The sequence below is a fragment of the Drosophila obscura genome, unplaced genomic scaffold (assembly GCF_018151105.1).
Source record: "Drosophila obscura isolate BZ-5 IFL unplaced genomic scaffold, ASM1815110v1 contig_192, whole genome shotgun sequence".
NCBI lineage: Eukaryota > Metazoa > Arthropoda > Insecta > Diptera > Drosophilidae > Drosophila > Drosophila obscura.
The window spans coordinates 1486100-1511073 of NW_024542781.1; the positions used below are offsets into that span (position 1 = coordinate 1486100).

The window sequence follows — 24974 nt, forward strand, 5'->3', positions numbered from 1 at the left end:
TTAGCGCGTAAATTTATGGCAACTGCAAGACGGAACCGCAGATGGTTCAAGCCCAGATCGGTTCGGTTCGGTTCGGTTCGGTATGGATCGGGCCAGACCACGTCAGGGTAATACATAATGTATGAGTGATAACAGAGCGGCCGGATGAATGGCCAGCCAAAGCCAAAGCCAAAGCCGAACAAAGAGCAAAAGTGGACATCGACGGCTCTGTTCAAGAGCACCCACTACGGCTGATTAGCATAAGCAGAAAAGTCACCAGAGTTTGTTAGAAAAATCATAAAAAATTATGCTCGTCGACAAATTATGCAAAACAACAACCAGCAACCAACAACCAACAACCAAGACAAGCACGAAAAACAGATAACGATGCGCAGAGCAGAGCCGAAAGCCAAGACCAAAACTAAATCCAACAGTTGGCAGCGATACTCGCACGAGTAGAAATAAAATCAGCAAAAAACAACACGAAGAAGTAAAACATTAAAAGTGGCCAAAAAGCGAATGGGGAATTGGCAAGAGCAGCCAAGAGCAGCGCTGATGAGGGAGCGAATGGCGACAGCAATCTCGACCTGCTCCAAATGAGGTGCAAAAACAAAAGACAACCAATTAAAAATGCCGAATGCTAATTAGGAGAGCTGCAAGCTGCAGTCCCCTTTTTTCGCATAAAAGACGTGGGCGTCTGTGACATCAGCATACTCGAAGTTTACCCAGCAAACCGATCGCAGTTATCCACCTACACAAGTCCCAAGATGCGTTTCCTTATTGTAAGTCCTTTTCGATTGGTCGCTAATCATTTAAAGACTACTATAGAATCTCCATCTTCTGCTGCTGCTTTAGGCCCTTTGCCTTGTGGCTGCTGCCAGCGCCGACTCGCTCGGCTACAACTATCAGCCATCCGCCTCCACTGGATCATCGTCCTATGCTCCGTCTGCTGCCGGACCATCCTATGCCCAATCTTCTGGCGGTCAATCCTACAGCCCAGCGGCGGCTGCCACCCAGGAACAGCCCACATTCAATGCCCCCTCTGAGTCTTTTGGCAGCGCACCCGAAGCTGCTCCCTCGGCTGACGCCCCCAACTACTCCGCTCCCCAGACCGAGCTGCAGAAGGAGTTCTTCACCTACACAGCCGATGAGAGCGCCTTCAATGAGCCAGCCGGATCCGAGCAGGTGTCCAGTGCCCTGAACAAGGCCCTGCGCGTCATCTTTATCAAGGGACCCGAGAACCGTGGCCTGGAGAACGCTGCTCTGGCTCTGGCCAGGCAGGCCGGCCAGCAGGAGACCGCCATCTATGTCCTGAACAAGCAGGCCGATATCGGAGATCTGGCCAACAAGCTGAACTCCATCCGCAGCAACAACAACAACAAGCCCGAGGTGCACTTCGTCAAGTACCGCACACCCGAGGACGCTGCCAACGCCCAGCAGGCCATCCAGGGACAGTACGATCAGCTTGGAGGATCCTCGTCCATCCAGAACGGCGGTGTTGCCCCCGTGCTGAACTTTGCCTCCCAGGCACCCGCCCGCCCAGTGGCCGCTCCCTCCTCTCCGGAGAACTCTTACCTGCCCGCATCGGTGCTGCGTCACCGCCTGTAAGGGGCCATCGAACCGAACGACAGCCGAGTGAACCCACTGACTGACCCCCACTGATTCCTACGCACTCGCTGCGACCTCCTCCATCTGGAGACCATCTCTGTTGAATAGTTTGTATTGCGATTTTCGAGACAAGTCCAAAATAAAAATAAAAAATAATGTTAATGTGAAATGTTGTAATCTTTAAGTCTGGGAATAGCTGGCGAAATTCGCGCGACATTGAACTATTTACCCTATAAGGCGGGACGACTTATGGAGTCCCGATTTGGCGGGGTTGGGTCTAGCCAACATGAGATTATAAAACGCTCCGGGGCTGGTTGATTGTCAGACAAATGCCTGTTGCTCTTCGCAGTGGTTATATCATGTTGGGAATTGTGGTAAGCGGATTGAACACTACGGCAGGGAATTCACAGATATGATTATTAATAAAATGAATTTCAGTTTCTTGTATTACTGGCCAGCTGCTGCTGCTCGGCGGAGCTGGGGTACCAGTACCAGCAGAACAATGCGCCCCTCAACAGCTACGGAGCTGCAGCTCAGGACTATGGAAACGATGGAACCTCCGCGGACGGCGGGTATCCGACTTTAGCTAATGAACACTACGATGACCATGCCGAGTTCCACAAGCATTTCTATGCCTTCGAAGCGCCCTACGACTCAGGCGAGGAGGCGGACCTGGTGGAGACCAAGTTGGCCTCCCTCTCGCAGAAGAACCTGCAGGTGGTGTTCATCAAGGCGCCGGAAAACAAGGCCGTGGTGGGGGCTCTCAGCGCACTGGCCAAGCAGACCACCGAGGACAAGACGGCCATCTATGTGCTGAACAAGCAGACGGACTCGAACGAATTGGCAAGCCAACTGAGCGTCCTGAAGACGCACCACAAACACAAGCCCCAAGTTCATTTTGTCAAATACAGGACGGAAGCGGAGGCTGTCCAGGCACAGCAGCACATTCAGGCGCAGTACGGCGGCACGGCGCCACCGCAGCCAGCACAGACATCCTCATTGGGCTACTATCCGGAGCAGCAGCCGCAGCCGGAACAGGACCAAGGCTACTATCCAGAGCCTCAATTGCCAGCCTCGCCGCCACCACGGCCTGGTTACTTGCCACCAGCTGCATCTGTTCAGTCCAGCTACTTGCCCACACCTTCTCCTTTGAGCAGTTACTTGCCGACACCGTTGCCTCAGACGAGCTACCTGCCAGCAGCCCCACAACCAAGCTACTTGCCCGGACCTCCACCTCCTCGTGCTCAATCGAGTTACCTGCCAGCAGCTCCTCAATCGAGTTACCTGCCACCACCAGCTCCTCCCCAAGCAGGATATCTGCCCTCCTTGCCCAACTATGCCTCCATTGCTCAGGGCTACAATGCGGGAGGATCTGGAGCTGGGGCAGCAGCAGGCACACTGGGGCAGATTGATCTGCCGCCTCTGTCTGAGCCGCAGCAGGACCTTGGCTCCAGCTACGACGACTTGGACGAACGATCCGGCAGATCGCTTCGCACCGGTTTCCGAGCCAACGAGAGACGGCGCTCGGGCAGTCGCATGGTCTTTCCCACGGAGTTATCCTCCTCCAACTACTATCGTTCCCAACAAGCCTCCAAGCGCCGCAGACGCGCCCACCACTAGGCTTAAATTCCTCCGCTAATTAAGACATTAAATTAGTTCCATAAAACTGCCCCCTCCCCCCCCCTCCGTATGTATCTAGTTGTAGCTGCAAATAAAAGTCGAGATATCAATGAATTGCCACCAGTGTTTTCAGCTTCTTTAGTGAGAGCTCAACGGATCGGATCGTTGCTCGGTGCCCGGTCCGAGTTGTAAATTTGTTAAGCGGCTTATCAGATCCAAGCCGAGCCGGGCCCAGTCGACAAAAAGAAGACTCTGACAAAAAAAAAACACATCAAAATGACGTGTAAATTAACGAATCAGGTAGCCATAAAACGTCGACCATAAAAATATCTTCCAAGTGAAAGTAAAGCTGCGGAGGTGTAAGCCTCCAGAGAGCAGAGCTGCCCCCCCGCTCCACAGCAGTCACAACAAATGGCTTTGTCTATGGCAAGCGACAACAATGGTGTGTGTGGTGTGTGCCCCAATAGCATATGAAAATATTTTATAACTAATTCAAATTGGGAGCTCATTTGTAAATTTTATGCGAATTAAATTCAAGTTCACGCCGGACCCGGGCCTGGGCCCGGGTCAGAGCTGGCGCCTCTACATACGGGCTTCACGCATTTGGACTTGGCTTTTGTCTCGGGTGTCTTGCAAGCACAGAAATTTGCATTTCAAAATTGAACGACATTAACATGGATAATCGGAGCAGCAGCAGCAGCAGCAGCAGACACACAAAAACCAGAGCAGAGCCACAGCCAAAGCCAAAGCCAGAGTCAGCGTTTGCAAAAATCTTTTATAAGTTCATAAAATAAAAAAATAAAAACGAATGCAAAAAATTTAAAATAAAACGAAATAATCATAAAGAGAGACGACGCTGCCGAGAAGTCAGCTTACTTTCGAGCATCGGTCTTGTTGTTTGTGTCGTATATAAGGATGGTTTTGTTGCTGTGACTAGACTATAACCCAACAGAGCTTCGAGCGGTGAAAATCAGCCGCGGCAGGCCGCCCATCCAAAGCACACCTCACAGATCCACTCAGCATGCGCACCCTCATGGTATGTAGGAGTACGATGAAGGCCATGGCATCCGCAATCTGCTAACCATAACCATAACCATATCCACAGTCCATTTCGTTGCTCTTCGGCATTAGCCATGCCCTGAACAACGCCTACCTGCCGGCCAACAATGGCTACGCCCCGGAGCGCCCTTTGGCCACGGAGTACTTCACTTACGCGGCTCCGCCGGATGAGGATCAGGCAGCGCCCTGGCAGGCAGCCCGAGAGCTGGCCACGGCCCTGGCGCCGCCGCAGCAGGTCGTCTTCATTCGCACTCCGGAGACGAATCTGTTCACGCTGACGGCCAAGCAGCTGGCATCCCAGAATCCACTGGACATTTATGTGCTGCAGCGGCAGGCGGATACGGCAGCTTTGGCCGAACAACAGGCCGCCATTCAGCAGCAGGCGGAGCACAAGCCATCGGTGCACTTCGTCAAGTACCGAACGCCCGCAGATGTCACGAGGGCTCTGGCCAGCCTGCGGAGCGGCTACGATCAGCTGCCCGGCAACAGTATTAGCCATGCCATCGAGTCTGCCGATGTCTTCGAAGTGAAGCCGCAGCAGAGTGTGCCCCCGACAATCCGACAGCCGGAGCCAGTTATTTTCAAGATCCTGCCCAAGGGCGGCTCCGACTATGAAGTGCACGAGGAGGCCACAGAACTGGAAATGGCGCGGCTGCAGGCCCTGTTCCGGGACTACCTGCCGCCGGGGAAGCACTCAAGCTAGGACATAAGTAGAAAACGGGCCTCTGCCAAAGACTGCAAAACTAAATTAAATTTTAATTGTAATTAGTAAATAAAAGACAAAGTTCTGTGGCGCTTGAATTACCCAATTTCTGGGAAATTTCTCCCCTTGCTTTATGGAAATACACGTAATGCGGATAATTGTTTGCGCCCAACAACAACGCCCATAAATTACTCAATGTATTTCGAGAATTCGCTGTCTCTGCATTACTTGGTAAACAAATTTAATTGAAATTTCAATCAAAAAATATTTAGTTGTAGCTCCAAGGCCAAGGCAGTGAAAGGATGCAAAGCTGGCCAAGCACCTCACCCGGTGGGTGGCGTGGCCGATGTTTATCTATAGCTATTATGAATAATTAATTACACGGCATGGCTCCAGACTGTAACATTTTATCTTTGAGTTCTCCCACAGCACACACCCACACACACACACACTTCGTGGATTACGAGTATCTTCAAAGTATCTCTTGGATAATCATTAAGGTGTTGGTATCCAACTCTTCCTTCCAGCCCAACCATGCAAATGTTTTTACGTTTTCTTGAGCAAATGTCGCCGCTGCCGCTGCCGATGCTGCTGCCGTTGTCGCTGGGAAACTTTTTAATGAGCTGCGTTCAGAGTTTGCCCCCTACATGGGCCACCCACAACGCTGTCGCATCCGCTGCCCCCCAACTTCTGTGTCGCCACGGGTTTTACGACAGGCGCTGCTTTAAGAATGTTTCAACTAAATTACGACGAGATAGAGGAGGTGGAGTGGAGCAGGAGTGGAGCAGAAGGACACTGAGCCTGACATCACTTCGCTTTGCAAATTGTTTTAGTGTCAAAGGTCAAACACACACTTCCACCTCCATTGCCATATGACACGCTGAAAAGCAGCCGTAAAAAAAGGCGCCCGCCACTGCAAATCTGTTGAGCAAGTTTTAGTTTAAGCATTTTCGAGCAACACAGTGAAGAGGGAGGGGAGCGTCGCTCGTTAGCGGCGCCTGCCAAAAAGTTTGCCAGTCACGTCAAAGCTGCCGGTCTCACATTCTGCTCCAGAAGAGATGAGGAGGAGGAGTAGGAGAATGTGCACGAGGAAACTCCTCTTTGTGTGCTAGCCAGCCGGCTGCAGCATGGAGCCAGAGGGCAAGAACTGCTTTAATCCTGGCTGCCAGGACAACTCATGACTGGCTGCAATTTTGGGACAGGTGTGTCCAAGGTCCAAGTCTTGGAACGGATTCCCTCAGCAGCAGCAGCAGCAGCAGCAGCTGCCAAGTTTGCGTGTTTTTCAATCTTTTCTTCATTTTTGCGGGGCGCCATCCCCAAATTAGGCGCAGTTTGGCGCTGCTGCGGGTTTTGCTTTTTGTTATTTTCACTCTAGGCGCCAAACTTTGCGTGGCAGGGGACCAACAGGGGAACAGGGGAACAGGGATAATAAGCAGCATGAGTAGCTGAAACTTCAGAGATTCACTTTCGCTTGAATAATATATATATATATACTCGTACTATCATAGAAAATATGTAGTACAAGTCGTGGCAACTTGGGGAGCGGGGAGATGGTAGTCAAATCAGTATTAAATCAACCAAACTTTTGGCTTCGAATCACTGGTACTCACTGGTAGTCAGGGAAAGCAAATGACTTGTCAGTGGAAATTGTAATTATGAGTTTTGGGAATTGCGTATCCCGTATCCCGTATCTCTTTGTATCTGGGCCTCGGCCCACGCAGCTGCTGATAAAAAATGTTAAATTCTTATTTTGCTTGGCCATCAAACGATGCCAAAAAGTTTAAATTAGTTAAAGAACTTCATTAGCTGAACCGTCGAAAGAGATTGACGTCCGCGGGAGCAATGGGAGCAGCAAACAGCCAACAGCCAACAGACAGCCGGCAGCCAGCAGTCAGCAGCGCGCAAGCACAGCGAAAAAGCCAAGTTGTGGAAAATTATGAAAATTATAATTACCGGCTTAGCTGGGTCGGCTGGCAAGTGCCTGGGCCTGCGTCTGCGTCTGCATCTGGACCGAAAGACTCAAAGCCAGCAGCCAACTTCCAGATATTATCGGCAAAGCCAGTAGCTGTTTATTTTCCAAGGCATTTCAACACAGTGGCAGCTGCTCCGCGCTGATGCTGTGGAGCATTGACTGAGAGTCTGTTTTATGGCCTGTCGCAGCCAACACAAATCAATTAGATAATGTGGCAGCAGCAGCAACAGCAGCAACAGCAGCAGCAGCATTCGCAATCGCAGATCGCTGGTCCATGCATATTTATAAATGTCGCAGAGTGCATTTAAATCAAAAACAAAGAAAAAGGCAAGACAGACTATCATGGATCAGGTCTAGGCCTAAGCCAGGGAAGACGCATGCATATTTAAACGGTCGAGGCATTTTAATGACCATCGAATGGCATCGAAATCAACGGCAAGGTCACACCGAAACCAGGCGTTCCCCTCGTTTTGTGTTGTGGGAGGGGGATGAGTGTCAAACGTCCCAATGCATGCATGGATCTGATCTCTCTGCCGCTCTCAACGTGTGGCTTGTGCCTATAAAAGCCAGACTTTGTCGAACTTCAAGCATTAGTTCCTCTTGTCACCTCCAAGACCAAGCCACCAGCCCAGCCCAGCCACAATGCGCGTCTTCATTGTAAGTCAAGCAACCATTATTCATGGACTGTGTCATGGAATGTATCAGCATCACCTCTAACCACGCAACCTTCCCACAGCTTCTGTGCCTTTTGGCTGCCAGCTGCAGTGCCGATAAGCTGGGCTACAACTACCAGCCCGTGGCCCATGCCGATGAGGGCCTCTCCTTCCTTCCAGGCAGCGGACAGATTCCCATCGAGATCCAGCAGCAGCTGCAGCAGGTGCAGAGTGGAGAGGCTGTGCTCTCGCAGCCCATCGCAGCACCCATCCAGGCGCCAATCATTCCCCAGGCTGCCCCTCTGGTCGAGGAGTTCCAGAAGGAGTTCTACAGCTACGCGGCGCCCGAGGAGCAGTTCGATGAGGGTGTCAACAACCAGCAGATTGCCAGCTCGCTGAAGAAGAACCTGCGCGTCGTCTTCATCCGCACACCCGAGAACCAGGGCTTCGAGCAGGCCGCCCTGCAGCTGGCCAAGCAGTCCGCCCAGCAGGAGACCGCCATCTATGTGCTGACCAAGCAGGCCGACGTGGCCAACTTGGCCAAGCAGCTGAATGCCCTCAAGTCCACATCCACCAATAAGCCCGAGGTGCACTTCGTCAAGTACCGCACTCCCGAGGATGCGGCCAACGCCCAGCTTGCCATCCAGAACCAGTACAACCAGCTGCCAGGCGTGTCCCGCATCTCCAATGAGGGTCGTGCTCCAGTGTTGAACTTTGCCTCACCAGCGGCAGCCCAATCAGTACCCGCCAGCCTGTCGCGCGCTCCCAGCTCCGAGTATCTTCCCGCCAATGTGGTGGCTGGCCAGGATTATCTGCCACCCACTCTGCGTCGCTTCCGCGTCAAGTGAGTGCCGTATACGAGCTACCACTACACGGTAACGTTTCCTAAACGATCACATTACCCCACATCTTACATCTATTGCAACTAATTAGCTTTTAAGTATCCATACGAGTGTCTAGGAATAAAATTTGTTAACTGACAAATTTCCAATGTGAACTCTCTCTCTGGTCTGCAGCTGGAAAACTCATTCAGTGGCGGCTAATTGGGCGAATCTTTGTGGGGATTCTGCCACTTTTTGCCACACATTGCCTTTGGACTTCGGACCCTTCGCCCTTTTTCGTTCCTTTTATGTGTGATTTGTTTTGCGAGGCAAATCCCAGCCCACGGCAATGGCAATGGCATCGAGAATGGCCATGGCGGGGGCAATGGCAGTGCCAGTGCTAGTGGCTGTGCATTGTCCTTTCATATTAAATCCTTGAAATAATAGCCTGGATAAAGCGGCTGGCATGTCATAAAGTCCAGCAACAAGTTGAGCCACCCCCAACAGAAGGGCACCGCCCTGCCCTGCCCTGAAAACCGAGCCCACACACACACACACACACTCGTTGATTCCACCCTTCCCTTCGGTCGCATATGCACAACGAGTTTATCCCATCCGCCATTTGTAATTGGAGTTATTAGAATCGAAATGAAGTGGTTGCACAATGGCCCGGTCTAGGCCCGGTTCTCATTCGACCCAGTCCACACATTCCACCACTCGTTGTATCCTTTTTGGGCCGGTCCGTTGGTTTCCCATTGCCAGTTATGGTCCGTGTAAGTGGCAACGTCCTGTTGCAGGTGGAATTTGGCTGCTGGGCTGCTGATCTGCTCTGTTCTGTTCTACAAGCTGACACTCATCGGCCTCATCATGATTGTGTATCTCTGCGTGTGTGTGTGTGTGTAGATGTAGATGAGTGGGTGTACATAAGAGTGTGGCGGTGAGTGGGTGTGTGCCTTGATGGCTTCCTGCTTCCGTGGAAAGCAAACTCATCATGTGAAATGCCACCGCCTGCCCCACACCACCAACCCCATCAAGGCTACCCATGAACTATGCAGAGGATTTGGTACGCTGTTGAGTGGAGTCCTTAAATTTCACTTAGATGTAACATAAGCCCGATATAAACGCAACCCAACGGTGCATGTATTCATGGCCATCACGGCAGCTGTTTGACTGTGTCCGTGTGTGTTAGGTGTGTGGGTGTATGGGTGTGTGTGCTAAGTGGGCGCCCCTGCAGGAATCGCACGCTTATCAGCAGTCGAGTGCAAACTGAATCCGTTGCTCTTTCTGTCGAGTACAGTAACGAATCGCTAAAGCGTAACGGCAACGACAATATGGCTTGTACAAGTGGGGACTGGGAGCTAGGAGCTGGGGGTGGGAATGGCAATTTGGCCCACCATAAACGCTGTTAGCTTGTCTGCCATTTGCCGTCTGACTGCGCCCAGACTGCTGCCTGTAATTAAGGTGATATGCAGCAGTCAGCCGACCGAATCAACGCCGACGAGGCTGCCAAGTGCGTGTTCTATGCGTGTATGTGCTCTGTGTGTGTGTGTGTGTGTGTGTGTGTGTGTCATTCTGCGCTTGTATTTGTCTGTTAATGAGAAGCCTGCTGTGCAAGAAAAATAAATTATTAAAACGACATTCACTGCGCTCTCGACTGTCGCCAAGGCAAAGCTGAAGTTGACGCCAAAGCTGAAGCAGAATCTTCTTTGACACCCAGAAAGATATCACAACATTTTTCCGCAAAGTTGAAATGCTTTGGCAGCACGGAAAGACGACCCACAAAGCGAGAATTATAGAGCGCATATAAATACATGTATAACATTTTTATCATTTTTTCTTAAAGTAATGTTTCATAAGTCATGTTGGGGCACGTGTAAATTGTGTAAAATTCACTGCAACACAATAACACAATAAATAAATTTGATTTACCGCATTGCCCTGAAACATGCATAATGACACAGGCCTTTGTTACACCGCAAGTTAAGTGTATTAAAAAGCGGCAATGAAAATTTGGTGGCACAAAAAGTAGTTGCACATACGCCACGTTAACCGATGAAATAAGTTGCGTATACGAGTCGTAACCCGTTGCTAGAGTAGGGGAAAGGGCGAAAAAAGCGAGAAAAGCGAAAAAAGTGTAGCCTGCTTTTGGGCTGCGTTTTTTATCCAGATCCCTCGCTCAAGTGTCGTTTTTTTTGCGGGCTTCTTGCTCACCAACCCAAATCAAATCCATTTTTTTGTACGCGTGGAACCAAAAACCAAATACAAATCGCTGGTATTATGGAACTGTTTGCAAACAGGAGCACGGGTATTGTGCCGCTTTCAATCACAACAGCCGACAGCTGCGGTGAGCCAACAACACAGCACCATTGCAATGTGGCAGTGTGGCAGTATGGCAGTGTGGCACAGAGGCAAATTGCAAGCAAACAATGCTCCCTATGCAGGCAGCAGGCAACAAACATTTTTATTTCGATTTAATTCGCAGAGCAAAAGTTTCGCCCGCTGTTGGTTCCTCTCCTGCTGCTCATGCCCATTCCCCCACCCCACCCCACCCTTTTTCGGCTAACCAATATTTCTTTTTAATTTCTGAAAGCGCTCGCGTTCTGCGGCAAAAGTTTTGTTGTACAACTAAATATTTTGACATTTGTCCGCATGCAGGCGGCAACTTTGTTGGGTTGGGCTAGAAATAAGCGCAAATTGAAATGTGCTCGAGACAGTTTCGCAATCGCTATTGTTTTTGGCCCTGCTCGCAGCGAGTCTCCTTTGCGGGCAACAAAGTTTCTGAAGTTCTGGAGTCGCAGTAGCTTGCTTTTGTTAATTTGGCAACCACAGCACTCCCCCATACAAGTACAGGTGGCAATGAGCTGTGGGCCTGCAAGCCGAAGCTAAAGCCGGAGCCGGAGCCCAAACTAAAGCCCCAACCGTGGCCACATCCAAATGCATTTGCAGTTGGCAGTTGTACGCCATGTTGTCGCTGTCGAAAAGTTTTACTGCGCCTGTCGCTGTTGCCTGCCGCTGCCGCTGCTGCTGTGGTTGCCTGCTGCTGCTTCGGGGGTATGGTTTGGATTTGTTGCAAAAAGTGTTTATTGGTGTTCCCCATGAGCGAGTACGCGAGCACTCGAGCCGGGCCACTCAATGAAAATTGAGTTATTTTCGGGCATCATCGTCAGCAGCCCTCGGGCCATTACTAGTACGAGTACTCCGGCTGGTTGCCTTCTGCCTTCTGCTTGCTGCTTTCTGCCTTCTGGCATCTCAATGTGTGCATGCCAAACAGACGCTTGACTGACTGTCGAAACTTCGTGGCACACATGCTGAGAGTCTCGGCTCATTAACCGTGCCACTCTCCGCTGGCTGACTGCTGCATATTAATTAGGCGACTTTTAGGCGCTGCCATGTATAATTAAGCAACGAACGAACCTCTTAACAAACCACATCCTGTTTGCCCCCTGCCTCTCCTGCCATGGCCATGGCTCATTAACAGTAAAAGCAAAGGCCAAAAGTAGTAGCAGTAGCAGTAGCACTACCAGCAGTAGGAGCAGAAGAAGAGCAGCTGCCACTACTGCCGCTCTGCAGAGCTTACTACATCCTGGCTACATCCACTGCTAATTTAATATTTATACCTTAATCAAGACAGACAGACAGACAGACAGACAGGACACAGCCAAAGATAGAGGCAGAGCCAGAGACAGGAGCAGTAGCAGTAGCAGTAGCAGGAGCAGAAGCAGAGAACCCTTTTGATGGGCCAAAAGAAAATCTGTTGATTCGTCAATATCCAGATTGGATGCCCAGGCGTTAATTGCTCATTTCCATGCAACGTTGTCGTTTGGCTGTGCTGTCCGCCCTGCCCCTGATTCCAGCCTGACTTTCAGCTTGCTTGCCACACGAATTCGCAATCGATAGCGCGCATCTGTCACCAGACACACACCCATACACCCACACTCACCTCCCACTCTGATGTCCTTTCCGCCCCGACCTGTGAGTGTTGTGTGTGTGTGTGTGTGTGTGTACAGGGCTTTGATTCCGTAATGAGCCAACCAGGACCGCTGCACCTTTGTGGGCATACAAACGAGTCGAGGCAGAGAGGCATCACAGAGAAGAAGGAAAAAGAAAATACTCGACCATTGTGTCTTGGGCTTTGTTTGTGGCCCCCAATCCCATTCTCAGTGCCGATTCCGACTCTGTGTCAGGCTCCTGGGCGGATGTGTTTTACGGCCATGATACCCTTGATTCGCCATTTATTTCGTAGTTTATCCTTTCGTTGATTATTGCAGGACATTTACGCCCGCCCCTTTGGTAATTTTGCTGGGACTTTTGACCTTATGTGTCCTTACGTGGCCCGCCTTTATTTACGCACTTCGCAGGACAGCCATCTTGTCCCGCCCCGCCCCGACTGTGGCTGGGGCTGTGCCTCTGGCTCTGGCATCCAGCTCATGCTGCTTCAATTTCCCTGCACATTTAAAAGGATTAAAAGGATATTCGTCAAGCAGAAAGTTACGCAAGTTTGTTTAACGCACTTGTGCGGTCCCGCACCGCAAAATCCTGTCTCCTGGCATCTCCATCCCCATCAACCCCAGGGAAGAGCCCTACTCTACTCTGAGCCCGATTTTTGTGGCACTCTCTGTGGCTGCCACTTCGTTGTGTGTTATTCCACATTTGCCATTTTTGTGTGTGTGCTTTCGGGTCTTTGTTTGCCGGGTCCGCTTTAAGGGGTTCTGGGCCTGTCCCTAAATGAAACGCCCTTGGCCTCTTGTTTTCAACATTTATTTTTTAGTTCGTTCTCTTTTTACCACAAATATTCGTACTCGTATTTCTGTATGTATATTTAATATGCTGTATATCTCTTCAGTATAGTAGATTGGCCAAGCAGTAGGCGCCATAATTTGGGTTGAGTTGTAATTATATTTATTTTTCTTGTTCTCTTCTTAGTGTTTTTGGTATTTTTTACATTTAAATTTTACATTTAGTTTGTGCTCCACACAGCACAATCCGCCTGCCCTTCTGCTCGGCATAGACAATGTACGTACACTTGTATTTTTTGTTAATATTTAAATATTAGTATTAATACAATTATACACACAAATATTCCATGGTTACGATCGCGTATAATCTGCATAGGTTGCTTTTTTTCCCCCCAACAATTACAATTGTAACTGTTGCCAGCTATTCGTACTGGTACATTACTGGTAATGGTACTGGTACTTGTACTAGTACTGGTACTGGTATGTCTGTATCTATAAATAAATATGTTCGTTATTTTATCAATTTTAATTTGTCTTTTTTCCTCATTGGTTTTGGTTTGTTTTGTTTCGTCAGTTATCCGCACTCGTGGTAGCCTCGAATTATGCTATTTATCTAGACCTTTTCTTACAGTAAAATATTTTATACAATACAAATGAGGTTAAGTCAAATAAAGTCGTACAATATTGAATATGTTTGTATGCATGTATGTCCATGTGTATGTGCATGGGAATATATTAATGTTCGACAAACAATGGAAATGAAAAAGTTAAAGCTTTTTGTGGTGTAAGTGTTTAAAATTAATAAATTATGCCTTTATTTATAAATGTTTATACATATATGTATAAATAAATAATATATATATATATATCTTTTTTTTTATACACCTTTTGTGAGGTTTTTCTCCTCCCTTCTTGTATACATACACATTTTAAATATATATTTTGTATAATTTCTTGCCGTTTGTTCAATATGCAATGATATGTGTGACTGGAAGATTTTGATGCGAGTGAAATGATGTAGGTAACTGCGAGGCACAGACCCCGAACGAAACGAAACGAGTTGCTGTCTTTGTGTCTGACGATATGGCATTATAATACTATTTTTGTCTTATCAAAACACAGCTTTACAAATATGTATAAGGTGATATCCATATCCATTCATCTGGCTAAGAGTATCGCCACCAACTTGATTTAATGTTCCCGGAGGAGAGGCCTCATGGATAAACGATAATTGAATGACAAATACCATATGTTAGTCATGAAAAATGTCACTTGTCTCTCTCTTGGTTAACTGACACATGTTATAGAGAAAAAGTTACAACATTTATGATATGTTTTACGAATTGCTGCGACACTTAATGTACGTTAATTTGCTCTTTATAAATATCATCATTTTTTGTGTTTCCTTTGCACTTGACACTTACATGAATGCTTTTGTTTTCCATTACATAAATACACATTTACACGAGTATGCTGGATAGAGAGTGCCTGCATGGCACATACAATAATTAGCAGACACATGGCTGAGAGCTGGCCCATTACCAATTATGAATATTCATGCAGCTATTTGTTGGGACAACGGACTGAGATGACTGACTGATGGACAACGCACAATGTGCATTCTTAACAGACAGATACACATAGATACATATATATATGCAGGTGGAAAGAGGGAGTGCTGAGTAGGGAGGGAGTGATAATGGGTGCTGGGAGGTGCAAACTGTATATGTATGTGTCGATGCGATGAGGTGCTGAGAGTTAAGATGTGTTTGCACTTGTTTATAGATTGGTGGGAAACATTTACGAGTGAGTCTCAAACGCATAACAAACAGGGAACCAGTTCCCATGATAATCTTACATAAATCAAGCGAAAATATCCAGAATTGAATAGTCTTGATGATGGAAAATCAGTGATAGTTTTAAACTTAATAGAAATAACTTATTATTTGATCTTAAAGCATTATCATTTTTTTGTGTATAAGTGTTAATATTTTATTTGTTTTTTTTTTGGTTTTCATTGGTTTTTTTTTTCCTTCACATACAGTAAACTTTGTATGCATACCTCTATTCATAATGTATAATTTATAAATGTAATTCATTTGTTCAGTTAATAATAGACAGCGTAGCATAGGAAGACGTCAATACCTGCATAAGACATTTTAGCCATATTTTTTATATGTAATATGAACTTTGTTTTGTTTGTTTTTTTTTTTTTTTGTTTAATATTATTTTACTTGATGTTACCGTTACCGTTACCTTTGTCATAACTATAGTATATTTTCATTTATAAAAAATTGTTGTAGTTCGTTCAAGCTAATATCCGGTTGCTGCACTTCCTCAGCCGCCACCAATGGACGTGAAACTACTCGTAATCGTAATCGCATTCGTATTGGATCTACTGCAGGTCCGATCACTCTGAACAACCGTTTGGAAAGTGTTTCAACTGGGAAAAGTGTTTTTGTTTGCTTTCGTTTTTTTGTTTGTTTGCAATTGTTTAACTGGTAATTGTCAATCGGTTGGTTTAGCTGATTTCGCTTAGGATAACTTCTGCAGGCTAAATTCTATACACTAATATTATTTTGGGTTTTGGTTGCGTTTCGCCGTCGATTTGAAGTCAAAAATAGAAGCCTAATTACACACATACACACAAAACAGATGCTCATGCATGGGTAGGGTATATGCATTGTATATGTACGTACACGTATATAGTATAAGGTATATGGTATATGGTATGTGTATGTATGGTATAGACTAGTCCGCTAATTGCTTTACATATATTTACTTTGCCGTGTTGTTTTTTTGTTTGTTTGTTTACCGTTTCTGCTACCGGTTGCTATCTTCTTGCTTTACATAGTTACATTGGTATGCTACTCGTATGTTCTTTTATGTGTTTAAAATTGTTCTCTAGCAAATATACGTAGACACTTAAAGCGCGTTTGAAAAAGGTTCTCCTAAATATACATCCATACATACACGTAATGCATACGCACTTGCTCTCAAGTACGAACGCCTAGGATCCAACAACAAAAAAAAACAAAACCTAAAACGAAAACAATTACAAAACACAATTAATCGCAATGGCAAATATTTTCCTAACTACTCTCTAAACGATCCATTGCAACGATAACCATTTATACACACACAACGAAACGAGAATAAGGGACGAAATGAATGTACTCGTAAATAAATAAGCGTCGTAATGTGTTGCGGCGGGGCCTGGGTCTGGATCTGGTTCGGGTTCTGCCGCGGGCAAACTCATTTGCCCAGCCGGTCCAACCCATTTGGAGTTGACCCTTTCCGGGGGTTCACCACGTGCCACAGACGCGCCCATTGCGAAGCCATTTTCTTGTGTCTCGTGTTCTTTGTTTCGTTTCGTTTGGTTTTTTTGTTTTTGTTTTGGTTTTCTCAAAATGTTTTCAACACTGATTGTTTTTGTAAGCTTCTTGGTTTAACTGTCTAATTATTTTACATTTAAACGTTTAATTTCCTTTGTGTTTTCTGGGGGGGTACAGGGCACGGGGTCCGGGTACTCGTACTCGTATTTAGCGGAATGTGGCTGGCGCTTAAATTCAATTTGCCTTAATCTTAGCCTAACCCTCAGTGGGCACATCCACATCCACATCCACATCCTTGACTAGCCGATGCGCTACAAACACCATCAAAAATAACTTTCATTTCGCTAAATTGTTTGTGTACCTCGGGGGGGGGAGGGGATCTGTTCATCTGTTTGCTTGGATGCTGCATTTGGATGATGCGATGCATTTTAGGTACAAGCTTCGTAGCGACTAACTAGCTTGGAAACGCCTAAAAAACTTTGCTTCAATCGTTATTCGTTTGCTTGGTTGGGGATTTATCAGGCATCAGGGGGCGGCATTCGCGCAAACTTCTGACAAGGCCGGCGATGAAAAATCACTGGGTGGAATGCCACGCCCACTGTGCACTGACCTTGAAGAGCACAAAAACTTTATTTCGCTCAGTTGGATTAGCCGGCCGCCCGATGGTCGAGCTTCTCCACAAAACTTATGTTCAATTAGCTATACAAAAATTTCTTTGCGCTACAAAAAATGCCCGTCGGCGTCGGCTGCAATGGAATGGGAATGGGTACCGTGGTATCCAGTCCAACAGTCCGACTGCAACTTAATTACAAACATTTCTCTTTGGCATTGGTGCCACACAAAAAAAAAAACACGGGGGGGGAAATCAACACACTTTGCCCCTCGGCAATTTCAAGTTATCTACAAGTAAACTATTTAAATTCTCTGCCAAGGAGAGCAGCACAAAAATTGTACAAATTCTCCACTAAATCCACTCGCTCTGCATCGTGTCCCCCCTTGTTTGTTTTAATTTCTTTGTGCTGTGCTAATTTTCCTGCTCAATCGAGCTCATGCACATGGAAATAAATTAAAAATTTTTGTGTACAATTTATAAAAACCCAACTTAGTTCTGCTGCTGCTTCGTCCTTGATGCTGACGACGACGACGACGATGATGATGATGATGTTGATGTGGGTGTCCTTTGTTTTGGCGTAACTATGCCTTAGTATGTCGGTGGTCTGCTTCTCGCCAGCTGCTTCTGCTGCACATGCACTCCTAGTAGCTCAGGGGCAGGAGCATGAGTAGCAGAATCTGCGCCAGAGACCACAGATGTGGCATTACGGACCCAGCCGATGTCTCGTTCCCGTGTCCATTACCGTTGCCCAGTGCCGCCATTCCGATGCTGGGCACTGCCGTCGACGTGGAGGAGGCCAATTGTCGCTCAACCTCAACTGCAGGAATCCGGAAAAAAAGAAGATAAATATAATATATATATACTCGCATACTCTGGGGCTTTAGAATGTGATAAACAATGCGGGGATCAGGTGAAAAGAAATGCCAGGGTCCTTGCTGGTCTGCTGGCTAGCTGGAGCTGCCGGTCAAGGTTGGCAGGCAAAATTAATTGAACAGACTAAAAGCCATTACGGCAGGGAGAATGAGTATATCCGGACTGACAGGATGATTGCCCAAACCGTAAATAGAAGGGAAATCAATTTGGAGAGCAGCCTTGTAAGCTGAATAATTTAAATCAGTGAAAAGCCCTTGAAAGTGACTAGCAGGACACCACAGCAAAGGTCGCCGATCAGCCGCTGAAAAGTTTTGGCATAAACAAGGCGACCAGCAGCTAACTGATGGCAGCCCCTTAGGGCAACATAAGAAACAATTACAGTGTGGAGGAGCATTCTCGGCTGCGAAGTGCCCGAAACAAATGACGCACTTCACGCAACATAAATAACACGCATACGCCCCTTGGTTCAAGTGACAGTTTGGCAGCCACTTGGGTTGGCAAAGAGGTCGAAAGACAAAGGAGTTGCCTCCGGCTAGACCACGCCTGGGATCACGACAAGCAAACCAACGACCAACGACCGCTGTGAGTCATGGGCCCTGTAATGTGTAAATTATTTCGTACAATTCGGGACAATTTACAACACTGGCCAAGTCGAGTCAACGACTTGGCTGGAAGCAAGTGTTAACAACCGGCTTGTAGGCAAACACTGTCGGCAAATATATAAATTAACCTTTGTTTGTGCCGTGCCCCGTCTCCCTAGGTGTGGGGGTAAGTCGAAATTAAACGAACATTCAGTGCACTCGGAGAAAATACTCGGAGAGTCTTACTATCATGTACTTGGCGCATTTTAATATACAGTGGAACACCACGATGGTTCTCCCTTTTTTCTCGGTGTAGACTTACGCCAGAGACAGGACATGAACCCGGCCAAAAGCAGCGCGGCAGGCTCCAATGCAAATAAGGACAACATTTCAAATCTGCCAGGAAGACGAAATGACAGGGACAACGTTGACTTTTGTTTATACATTTCTTGGCGGCTGCGGGAGAAATTCTGACAGCCCGAGAAATAACAATAGGCATACACATATACTGTACCCCCAACACACACACCCCATCCATGCACATAACATCCCATTATCATGCTAATTTATTTTGTGAAATTCCATCCGTGATTCTCTCCTACATTTGATAATTTTGTCGCGCGTGCCTCCCCCGAGTGAAAAAGGAGAATTTTTTGATGAGCTCACGGCTCGTCATTTTGCGAGAGTGTGGCCCAAAGCAAATATTGTGCTTGCATAGCATTACATTACAGAATAAATAAACCGAGTGTGCACACACACGCACAATTCATGCGAATCACGCATACGCCGCATTGCGTTGCCGTTTGCGTTGCGGCCCCCACTCACCTTTCACGGAATACGTTTTGTAATCGGCATACTGTTCGCCCTGGCCCACTGTCGCCGGTATCGTCGACAGGCAGGTGATCTCCATGCGCCCATTGCTGCCCACATGCTCGTCGGTGAGCTCCAGGTTCAGTTGACTGATGCTGAACATGCCCTTCTCCTGCTGGGCTGCTGTGACAGCCGCTGCGGCTGCTGCCACGCCACTGCCGCCGCCCGGATGGGAGAGCGGACGCTGGTAGCCGGCCGCCAGCTGATTCATGGGCCCCGAATTCGAGGGTATGCCCAGCTCTTTGGCAATGTTGGGCGCCTGGGGGCCAAAGCCACCGCTGTTCAGGGTGCTCCGGATGATGCCGAGGGCGTTCTCGTTGATGTGCCGCCGATACTTGCGGCTGCTGCTGTTCCTGCAATAAAAAAGGAGGGATTCGATTGAGTGTTGAGAGTTAGAGCCTGGGTTTAATGGGCGTGGGGGCCGGCAATTTGCACACAAATAAAATCGTAAATATTTGCATTTTATGATTGATGTGCGGCAACGTGAAAACGCAAAATAAGAGGCATGTGGAAGCCCAAATTCGAGGCACGCACATCTGCGCAAAGAATCCCAGTCGAATGAAGATGCGAGCTGTCATAATTTCCAGCAGAGCCCGCCCGAAAATAATTGATAATCAAATCGTATTCTCCAGTTCACAGAAGTTGCCATGGATTGTGTGTGTGTGTGTGTGTGTGTGTGTGTGTGTGTGTGTGTGTGTGTGTGTGTGGTGTTATTGATCATTTGAATTAAACTTTTACCGCTGACTGGGCGTGCTTACTAATGGTTCTCCTGCATTACTGGCCGATTAGTTTGCATTATTCAGGCGGCAGCAGCTTCTGCTTTGCCCAACCCCACACAGACATTCCAGCTCTAATTAGCTTTTACGACTTTGCCTCATATTTGATAAGAGATGCCTGAACGGCATACAAATGAACTCAGCTCCGCTGGCTGGGCTGGGGAGAGAGAGCCCGATCTGCTTCCCTGTAATTACCTTGGGCATCGCTGGGCTTAGGCTGCCACAGAGGCTCTGACGATGTGTATGTGTGGCGACATGTTGCTTTATTACAAATGCAAAATGGCAGCGAAATTACCTGAGCAAACTCACAGTCGCCCACACACGTACACACACACATACACAAGGCGGCCCCGTGCCCCATGCCCCATGCGCCGTGCGTGCCCAGACACTTGAGCAAATAATGTGAATGCCATAAAGTTTAATGCATCGAATGTGCTGGCAAACCAATTGTCAGCTGTGTTAGTTTATGGCCCGAACCCCACTTTACGGCCCATCACAGCACACAGCATTCGATTTTGTGGCAAACTCGTTTCGAATGCCATTTGCAGGGCAGGAGCAAGGCGCTTACTTCCGTCTCATTTAAACAATTATTTCATTTGCATATCAACTCAGTCTGGTCTTCCGCTCCTTCCTCTCTGTAGCATTATGTCTGGCTCTGGCTCTAGCTATGGCTATGGTTCTGTCTCTGCCTCTGTCTCTGTGTCAGACTTGCCTGCTTATGCAAATTGGAAAGTAAATGGCATAGAATTTTAGCAAAATTATATTTAAATATTATTTGGCTTAAAGTGCAGCAGCAGCAGCATCAGCATCAGCAGCGGGAGTGCGGTTGGGGGAGAACTAAAAGCGGAATGAACTAAGGCAACGGATGCCGCAAGGAGTCCTGGAGATAAAGCAAGGTGTCAGCAAAAAGTTGCTTTTGTGTGCGAGTCTTTGCTTCTTTTGGCAATGTGTGTGTGTGTGTGTGTGTTTGTACTTCCTGTGCTGCTCGGAGAGCACTTGGTAACCAGAGAGGAGTTGGGAGTTGGGCATATGACGGCACATGGATGCGCTGCCAGCAAAATGGAGAATACCCCCCCCCATCGCATAATCATAATCATAAAGAGCACACAAAAATCGATTGCCATTATGCATTCCTTAAGGTTTTCGAATAAAATAGGATTTGAATTGCTGTTAAGAGTTGCCAATGTGGCTTACAGGCCCCGAATGCCTTGGCTTCCTTACAGGGTATTCATTGCAAACTCTGGCACGCACGAAAAGTAAACAGCAGGAGGAGCAGGAGCAGCAGCTTGGGGAAAAACTTAAACAACAGCAACAGTACGAGTTCCAATAATAACGAAGAGATAGCCGGTTGCTTGGTAACTGTAGCTGGGAACGGAGTTACCGACAGCTCGAGGCAACAGTAAGCCAGTTAAACTAAGGGAGCAAACAAATGCTGGGCAAAACTCAAAGCAAATGCACATCATCCGCATAAGCCTTCGACAGCTCTGGCTCTTCGACGGTGGCTGATGACAGCAGGATCCGAGACAGAGGCACCAGCTGCAGCCCCAGCACCAGCATCATCAACGCAGAGCTCTTGTTACTGTTGATGTTGCTGCTGATGCTCCTGCTGCTGCTGCTGCTGCTGTTGCTACAGTTGTCTTAATAAAATTCCTTATGCAGCGCACTTTTCGCAGGAAGAGCCAGCTAGAACCGGTAGCGACAACAACGGCAAGGGAGCGACAGGACGGTGCAGGACGAGGCAGCGAGGAGCAAGAAACAACAGCATCAGCACACCCGTGGCAGGAAGCTCAAGTTCGAAAACATAACAAACTTGCCAAGCAATTCAAATCAGACGGAAATGCGGCCCCCGGTGTACATACTTGTACAGTCGTGGAATACATATACGCAAGTGTGTTCCCAAGTTATGAAACTGCTGTCTGGCATGACACTTTAAATTCCACTCCACTAAGGAAAAGAAACTGCCAAATGTCTTAACTCTCCACTGACATGCAAAACAGCCTTTGGGGCGGCCAGGCCCAGGGTGATAATTTGAGAAATTCGCTTAATTAATTGATAAGTCATGTAGATTCGTTGGGGCTGCTGCTGCTCTCTCTCTCTCTCTCTCTGGAGTGGCATATTTATGTGTCTCTTGGCCACAGAAACCGCAGCTTAATTTAGTTTTTAAAGGCAAGCAAACGAGCCGAAGGCAGCAAAACCTTTTAGCTATTTATGATGGACAGGGCGGAGAGTGGGAAGAGCCCGGAATATTTCCAATACTTGAACAGAGGACAGAGCATTCTGTTCTGTGCTCCATCGGTCCACTTAGCAGGAACAAGCAAAGCATTTTAGGTGGGCGCAAAGGCTGCAAGCAGGACCATGAATTTCGTATACGGGTATGCACAGAAAGAGGTCTTGGAATCGGAAACCGGAACTTGGGGCGAACCGCAACTTGGCAGCTCCAACTTGAAACAACAGCAAAAACAGAGCAGAAGAAGCACCAGAAGCAGCAGCAGCAGGAACCCAACCAGACACACAGATTACCAGTTTAACTTTTTGCTAGGTTAACTTTGCAAAAGCCCAAAACTGTTGGCCAAAATCAAAGCTTAGACCGGGGGGCAAAGAGCAGAACCCTGCCTCATCTCTCTCTCGCCTTCTTTGCTAAATTACATGGCACAATGCATGCAAATTTCGCTGGAAAGTAATTGCCTGGGGCCAGCTAATTTGTATTAACTATTCAGGGCTGTAAAATGTTTCGTCATCGGAAACGGGAACTGGTAAGGGTACGGGTACGCGTACGGGAACCAGGCCAAAGTCAGTGTCGACCTAACTTTGGGATCGGATGCGCGCGCACAAAAGTATGCCACGAAATGGCTTTAAAACTGGGTTAGACGGGCACAAACACCAACAGAGCCGCAACAAAGAAAACAACATCCACTGACAGCGGCAACGCGTGTGAAATTATAACTGACAGCGAAGCTCCTTTTGTCGTCTCTGACTCGCTGTGGCATGCGGCCCATTGAATAATTTATGCACTATAAAGTGCCACAGCCCCTGGCCATGCCTTCACGCTACGATACGCTTCCTGCCATGGCGGCAGGTACTCGTATATACAAGTCCAAAAATGTCAGAGTTAGTGAGAGAGAGAGAGAGACATGAGACATGAGATACGACGCGAGTTGTTTGGTATTGTGATGTAAATGCATTTGAATCGGACTTTTCGCGTGTGCGTCAGTTGTTCTGTTTGTGTGTTGCCCTTGGCGAACCTCATTTAGAAGTGTATTAATTGCATGCGTGTCACTCCCACCATTTTCAGATGGGGCATGCAACTAATTAGAGGTAGACTGTGAGGTCAAACGGAAAATGGTATTTGTTATGCGAGAATTCCATCATTTAACCCAACCAACCAGCAATTAGGAGCAACAATTCGATAAATTAAGTTTAAATCAAATTATAGCAAAATATATATTTTGGTATTCCCACACTTACTCTCTGGCGCTCTCCGTACTCTCTTTGCACATGTTGCACGCGACAGGCAGACATTGAAGTTGCACCCGCAGGGCCGTTGAGCCGGGTAATTGCCGTAATTGGCCATTTATCGTCAATCACAGAGAGTTGAGTTGCATGTTCATGTTTGACTTGAAAAATGCATATTTCCGTAATTAACTTGATTGCATTTCTATTGGCAGCGCTTTCTGTCAAACAGACAGAACGAACCGTGTCACAGTTTAAGTTCAATGCCGCTGGGCATATATCCATATTATCCACTGCTTCTCTTGACAGTTTGACATTCACTTTATACTTATTCTACTGCGACTTAATACATAGACGGGTGGCGCCCCCGTAGATCGGCAGTGTAGCGTGTAAAATGTAACATGTAAAATGTATATAAGCTTCATGTAGATTTGCTGTTTGAAGTCACTCTTGGACACGAAAGATTTATGTTACTGATCTGCATCAAAATCCGCTTCGTTTATAAAATTAAAATTTGAATTAGAAATTTCCATTTTCGGATGTCATAATTTCCCAATTTTAAGTCGAATGGATCGTCCTTAGTGGGACTATAAAAACAAACAAAAAAGAATACCTAACCCCGCTAATCAAAAAACAAACAAAAAAGAACAGGAAGACAGGTTCTGTCGCGCTCGGACACATCAAATGGTGCAATCAATGGAATAAATCAGTCATATATCAAATGCCACAATAAATGTTATCATAAATGCTTCAATAATATGCAGACAACAAGCCAAACAACAAACACACAACAACAAAAAAAAAAAAAACGAAACCCTAAACTATAAATGCCGCAAGCGACGCTAGCTAATTTGCATAAATAGGTCTTTTTGTGCCCACATGTGTATTGTATCTGTTGCTTTTACGAAATAGATTCAAACAGTCACCCATATGCAGATTTGGTACAGTGGACAGCCAGTCGAGCAGCTGGTCGATGGGACCATGATTAGTGGTCCACTGTGGCCAGTTGCCACTGCCATCGTGCAGTGTTAGCATTAATTAATTTTGAATTTTGCAAATCATTCCCAGAATTATATCTGATTGGTTGGATGGATGGATGGGGATGGGCTGTGCTGTGCCGTTGACATTGTAATTGATTTATTTATTTTTGTTTTGTTTTTCTATTGGGGTCTTTTTCTGCTGTTTCTTCATTGCTGTAATGCTTGTAATTAATTAATTACGTATCCACAAAACTGCCAGCTATGCAAATCGTTTGGCATTGCTCCATTTGAACGCTGATATGTTTGGCCTATCGATGTCCAGCTCCAGCTCCATTTCCACTTTGC

General features: G+C 47.1%; 5 protein-coding genes across 5 annotated transcripts in view; 4 read left to right on the top strand and 1 right to left on the bottom strand.

Annotated features, from left to right (window-relative positions):
* The first annotated feature begins 711 nt into the window (after positions 1-711).
* Positions 712-1659, top strand: LOC111081862. The gene is made up of 2 exons (XM_022378016.2): positions 712-761; positions 835-1659. The coding sequence occupies exons 1-2, from the start codon at positions 747-749 to the stop codon at positions 1585-1587; spliced, it is 768 nt and encodes a 255-aa protein (XP_022233708.1). The 5' UTR covers positions 712-746; the 3' UTR covers positions 1588-1659.
* Positions 1660-1916: 257 nt separating this feature from the next.
* Positions 1917-3207, top strand: LOC111081860 (actin cytoskeleton-regulatory complex protein PAN1). Its single transcript, XM_022378014.2, has 3 exons — positions 1917-1961; positions 2026-2632; positions 2789-3207. The coding sequence occupies exons 1-3, from the start codon at positions 1917-1919 to the stop codon at positions 3205-3207; spliced, it is 1071 nt and encodes a 356-aa protein (XP_022233706.2).
* Positions 3208-4228: 1021 nt separating this feature from the next.
* Positions 4229-4969, top strand: LOC121404261. The gene is made up of 2 exons (XM_041593591.1): positions 4229-4243; positions 4313-4969. Exons 1-2 carry the CDS (start codon positions 4229-4231, stop codon positions 4967-4969), a joined length of 672 nt encoding a protein of 223 aa, XP_041449525.1.
* A 1557-nt stretch (positions 4970-6526) lies between these two features.
* On the top strand, positions 6527-8569 carry LOC111067652. Its single transcript, XM_022356874.2, has 2 exons — positions 6527-7598; positions 7678-8569. The coding sequence occupies exons 1-2, from the start codon at positions 7584-7586 to the stop codon at positions 8440-8442; spliced, it is 780 nt and encodes a 259-aa protein (XP_022212566.1). The 5' UTR covers positions 6527-7583; the 3' UTR covers positions 8443-8569.
* An 8198-nt stretch (positions 8570-16767) lies between these two features.
* LOC111067696 overlaps positions 16768-24974 on the bottom strand; it is a 37059-nt gene continuing 28852 nt past the window's right edge. The window contains exons 8-9 of the mRNA XM_022356953.2: positions 19379-19776; positions 16768-17916 (exon numbers count right to left, since the gene is read on the bottom strand). Coding sequence (XP_022212645.1) covers positions 17741-17916; positions 19379-19776 — 574 coding nt within the window. The 3' untranslated portion in view covers positions 16768-17740. The remainder of the gene's footprint in view (positions 17917-19378; positions 19777-24974) is intronic.

Coding starts and splice junctions, on each gene's coding strand:
- LOC111081860 (XM_022378014.2), top strand. CDS start 1,917: ATGCCTGTTGCTCTTCGCAGTGGTTATATCATGTTGGGAATTGTG. Junction 1,962..2,025: donor ATATCATGTTGGGAATTGTG/GTAAGCGGATTG, acceptor AATGAATTTCAG/TTTCTTGTATTACTGGCCAG. Junction 2,633..2,788: donor GCAGCCGGAACAGGACCAAG/GCTACTATCCAG, acceptor ACCTGCCAGCAG/CCCCACAACCAAGCTACTTG.